A 4,086-nucleotide genomic window follows, 5' to 3' on the forward strand; every position below is an offset into this window, starting at 1 on the left:
TCCGCTCCGCTCCGCTCCCCTCCCCGGGGCGCCGCGGGCCGGCAGCCGGGCGCGGGCGGCGGGGCGGGCCGGGCCGTCCCCCGCGGGGCCGGGCCGGGCCGGGGGCGGGCCGGGGGCGGCGGGCAGAGCCGGGCCGGGCCGGGCTGGCGGGGTGCGCGGCTCCACGTGACTGCGGGGCCGGGAAGAAAACCGGGGCCGGCGGCGGCGGCGGCCGCACTGCGCCCGGGCGGCGATCGCGGGAGGCGCTCGGCAGCCGCTGCCCCGGGGCTTTCGGCGCGCTGGGTCCGGGCTGGCTCTCCAGAATCATGGACTGTGCTGATATGCCTTGCTTGCTGTCAGTGAGTACAGCCCTCTTCTTCCTCGGCTTCGCTCTCGACTTTTTGGCTTTCATTATTTTAGTCTTTTTTTTTTTTTTTTTTTTTTAAAAACTTTATTTTGTTCTCGTCCCCCGGGGCTCCGGCGGCGGGACGCGAACTCGCGGCCCACCGCACCCCTGCCCGGGTCCCGCCGCGCCGGGCGCCCCTTCCCCGCCGGGCACCGCGGCCCCTCCGCAGCTTCGCCCCGGCCCGGCGGGGCGAGCGGGGCCGGGATGCTCCCCAAAGCCGCCTGCCCGGGTGGCGAGCAGCCCGGGGCCAGCGGCTAGTCCCTGCCCGCGCTCGGGGGCTTCTAGTGTCGTTTTGCCATTTATTAAGTTTATTCGGAAGAGGAGGAGGAGGAGGGGGTGGTGGTGGTGGTGGTGGGGGGGGAGGTTGCTTCTCATCCTGACTTTCCTTGTTGTTTGTTGTTGCGTTTTTTACACCCCAGAGACACCATGATTCCTGGTAACCGAATGCTGACGGTCATCCTACTATGCCAAGTCCTGCTAGGAGGTACAAACCATGCTAGCCTGATACCCGAGACCGGCAGGAAGAAAGTCGCAGAGCTTCAGGGACAAGCCGGATCCGGACGCCGCTCTGCCCAAAGCCATGAACTCTTGCGGGGTTTCGAAACAACTCTGCTGCAGATGTTTGGGCTGCGAAGGCGGCCTCAGCCCAGCAAGTCAGCCGTCATTCCTAGTTACATGCTGGATCTCTATCGACTCCAGTCTGGAGAAGAGGAGGAAAGCCTCCAGGAAATTAGCCTGCAGTACCCTGAGCGATCGACCAGCCGGGCAAACACCGTGAGGAGTTTCCACCATGAAGGTCAGTGATGGGAGGAGGTAAATTCCCAGCCCCAGTAGCGATCGGGATTTCCTTGCGTTTGGACGCTCGCAAATGCATTTAGAAGCAGGACGTGCCCGGCCCTAAATTTTACGGGAGGAAAACCTCCTCCCCAAGCCTGCTGTGTGTGGGTGACAGGCGTGCTGCTCTGTATTTTTTCCAGCATCCTGTGCTTAACCCGAGCTTGACCATATTTTGAGGTGCTTTTGCTTCTGTTGACAACAGCGAGTTTCCTTCGGTGCCTCTGCCTCGGGGTCACTCCCTGGGCTCGCGTGGATTTAATGGCTCTGGATCGGATGCGGGAGTAAAGTGAGGGCGGGATCTCGCCCCTGGTGTGTTTCTTTTGAACTATCAAAGCGATTGCTGCCTGGTTTTGCTCTTAAGAAAAAAAAAATCCAAAAAAAACCCCCCTACTCGAATTTAATACTTACAGCTGTGTGTTTATAAGGTTTATTCAATAGGCCCTTGTAATCTGATCCAAATGTTTCCTAGCGGATGTTTCTTTTCCAAAGTAAATCTGAATTATTAATCCAGCCGCATCATTACTGCGTTGGAATTTGCTTCTCTTTCTCCCCCTGCCCTCTGCGCCCCGTAACAAGGCACCTCTGTGCTCCGTGGCGCCGCACCTCGCCGGGGAGATGATTTTGGAGAGATCGGGGAGGGGGGAGCGAAAGGGGAAAAGCCTCCCTGAAAAGGGAAGCGAGACGGGAAGGGGTGACCCAGTCCGGGCACAGGCACGCGGAGGGCGAGCGAGCGGTGCCGGGGCAGGCGCCGCTCCGGGTCCAGCCGGGAGGGATGCGCGGGGGAGCGGAGAGGTGCCGGCGTTTGCCAGGCAGGTGAAGCGTGGGTGCGTGCTGTGGCTGCGCCGGGGGCTGTGGCTGGGTGCCCCGAGGCTGACGTGCTCTTGTTTGCTTTTTGTACCGCTTCCCCCCACCAACCCCCGCCCTGCTCCCCTCCAGAGCACCTGGAGAGCGTCCCGGGTCCCAGCGAGGCGCCCCGGATCCGCTTCGTCTTCAACCTCAGCAGCGTGCCGGAAAACGAGGTGATCTCCTCGGCGGAGCTGCGGCTGTACCGGGAGCAGGTGGAGGAGCCGAGCGCGGCGTGGGAGAGGGGCTTCCACCGGATAAACATTTACGAAGTGATGAAGCCGCTGTCGGAGCGCGCCCAGGCCATTACGCGCCTGTTGGACACGCGTCTGGTGCACCACAACGTGACGCGCTGGGAGACCTTTGATGTGAGCCCGGCTGTGATCCGGTGGACCAAGGACAAGCAACCGAACCACGGGCTGGTGATCGAGGTGACCCACCTCCACCATGCACAGACTCATCAGGGCAAACACGTCAGGATTAGCCGATCTTTACCTCAAGGGCGCGGGGACTGGGCTCAGCTCAGGCCGCTCCTGGTCACTTTTGGGCACGACGGGCAAGGCCACGCGCTGACCCGCAGAGCCCGCCGGAGCCCCAAGCACCAGCGTTCCCGCAAGAACAAAAAAAACTGCCGCCGCCATGCCCTCTATGTGGATTTCAGCGACGTGGGCTGGAATGACTGGATCGTGGCACCCCCGGGGTACCAGGCGTTTTACTGCCACGGGGACTGCCCCTTCCCTCTGGCCGACCACCTCAACTCCACGAACCACGCCATCGTGCAGACGCTGGTGAACTCCGTGAACTCCAGCATCCCCAAGGCCTGCTGCGTGCCCACGGAGCTGAGCGCCATCTCCATGCTCTACCTGGATGAGTATGACAAGGTGGTCCTGAAAAACTACCAGGAGATGGTGGTGGAGGGGTGCGGGTGCCGCTGACCCCCTTCCCCGCTGCCCTCTCCTCCCCTTCTCTCTCCCTCCCGTCCCACCCCAGAACTGCTTGCTATAGCTGGACTCTTCTCTAAACTAAACGTTCACCTTGACCTTATTTATGACTTTATGTGCAAATGTTTTTGACAATAATGATCATATATTTTGACAAAATATATTTATAACTACATATTAAAAGAAAAAAATAAAATGAGTCATTATTTTAAAGGTAAACGCATTTTGTGTCTCGCCTCTCAGGGTGCTGCTGAGGCTGTGCTGGCTGGGAGTGCAGCAGGGAATATATCTTCTCTCCTTCTCATTTCTCCCCACCCCCCCGCTCTCCCTCCCACCCCTTTCCCCCTTAAAAGCTTTGCAAATTTTAGTCTTTCTATTTCTCGCCGAGGTACCGCGGATCCCCCTGTGCTGGGGCTGTGCCACGTTGGGAGATGAGGGTCCCTGGAGATTAAGAGCTGCTTCTCCCGGCCGCTGGGAATAGAGCCGACCTTGCTAACCTGGCCCAAGCCTTTGCAAAGCAACCCACCAAAAATGCATTTGAAAAGAAGGTGAAGGTTTACCTGAGGGCTTTATGCTAAACCCACTGGGTTTTATACCCTTCGTCCATCTTCAGGATTCCCCAGGTTTTAAAACTATTAACATTTCCCCCCCCTCTTCCCCACTGGAGATTGGCTTCTTTGGGAAGCTTCAAAGGTTTGCACGGTCCTTTGAAGATCAAATCGCCCCATTACAATGCCAAAAAAAAAAAAAAAAAAAAAAGATACCTGGAGCAGTTAAATATGTGTCAGCTAATAGCTACCTGTGCTGTGGCCTTTCCAAATTGCTTCCGAGCAGGAAGGTGATCGGAGCCGAGCAGGTACAGTTGGAGGTGTCTAGGGCCTGAAATCCCTGGCTCAAACGCATCGGACGGACTGTGCTTGGCTTGGAAAATAGGGAGCAGTGCCCTGGGCTGGCATGGTGGGGTGCGTGCATGGGGCTCGTGTCCTCAGCAATCGTGGGAGTGGGAAGGGAGCAGGGTGAGGGTGCATGATGCTTTTTTTTTTTTTTTTTTTCCTTTTTTTCTTTTCCTTTAATGATTGA

The 4,086-nt window shown here is 58.1% G+C and overlaps 1 protein-coding gene across 2 annotated transcripts; it reads left to right on the forward strand.

The window, feature by feature from the left end:
* Positions 1-274: 274 nt before the first annotated feature.
* Positions 275-3,000, forward strand: BMP4 (bone morphogenetic protein 4). 2 transcript variants are annotated; one of them, XM_075712728.1, is made up of 3 exons: positions 275-338; positions 858-1,181; positions 2,159-3,000. In XM_075712728.1, the coding sequence occupies exons 2-3, from the start codon at positions 1,004-1,006 to the stop codon at positions 2,998-3,000; spliced, it is 1,020 nt and encodes a 339-aa protein (XP_075568843.1). In that variant the 5' UTR covers positions 275-338; positions 858-1,003. The 2 variants fall into 2 exon arrangements, with proteins under 2 accessions (XP_075568843.1, XP_075568841.1); XM_075712726.1 differs by having other exon boundaries at positions 306-334; positions 805-1,181.
* Positions 3,001-4,086: the final 1,086 nt, after the last annotated feature.

The sequence above is a fragment of the Pelecanus crispus genome, chromosome 6, assembly GCF_030463565.1.
Source record: "Pelecanus crispus isolate bPelCri1 chromosome 6, bPelCri1.pri, whole genome shotgun sequence".
Classification (NCBI taxonomy): Eukaryota; Metazoa; Chordata; class Aves; order Pelecaniformes; family Pelecanidae; genus Pelecanus; species Pelecanus crispus.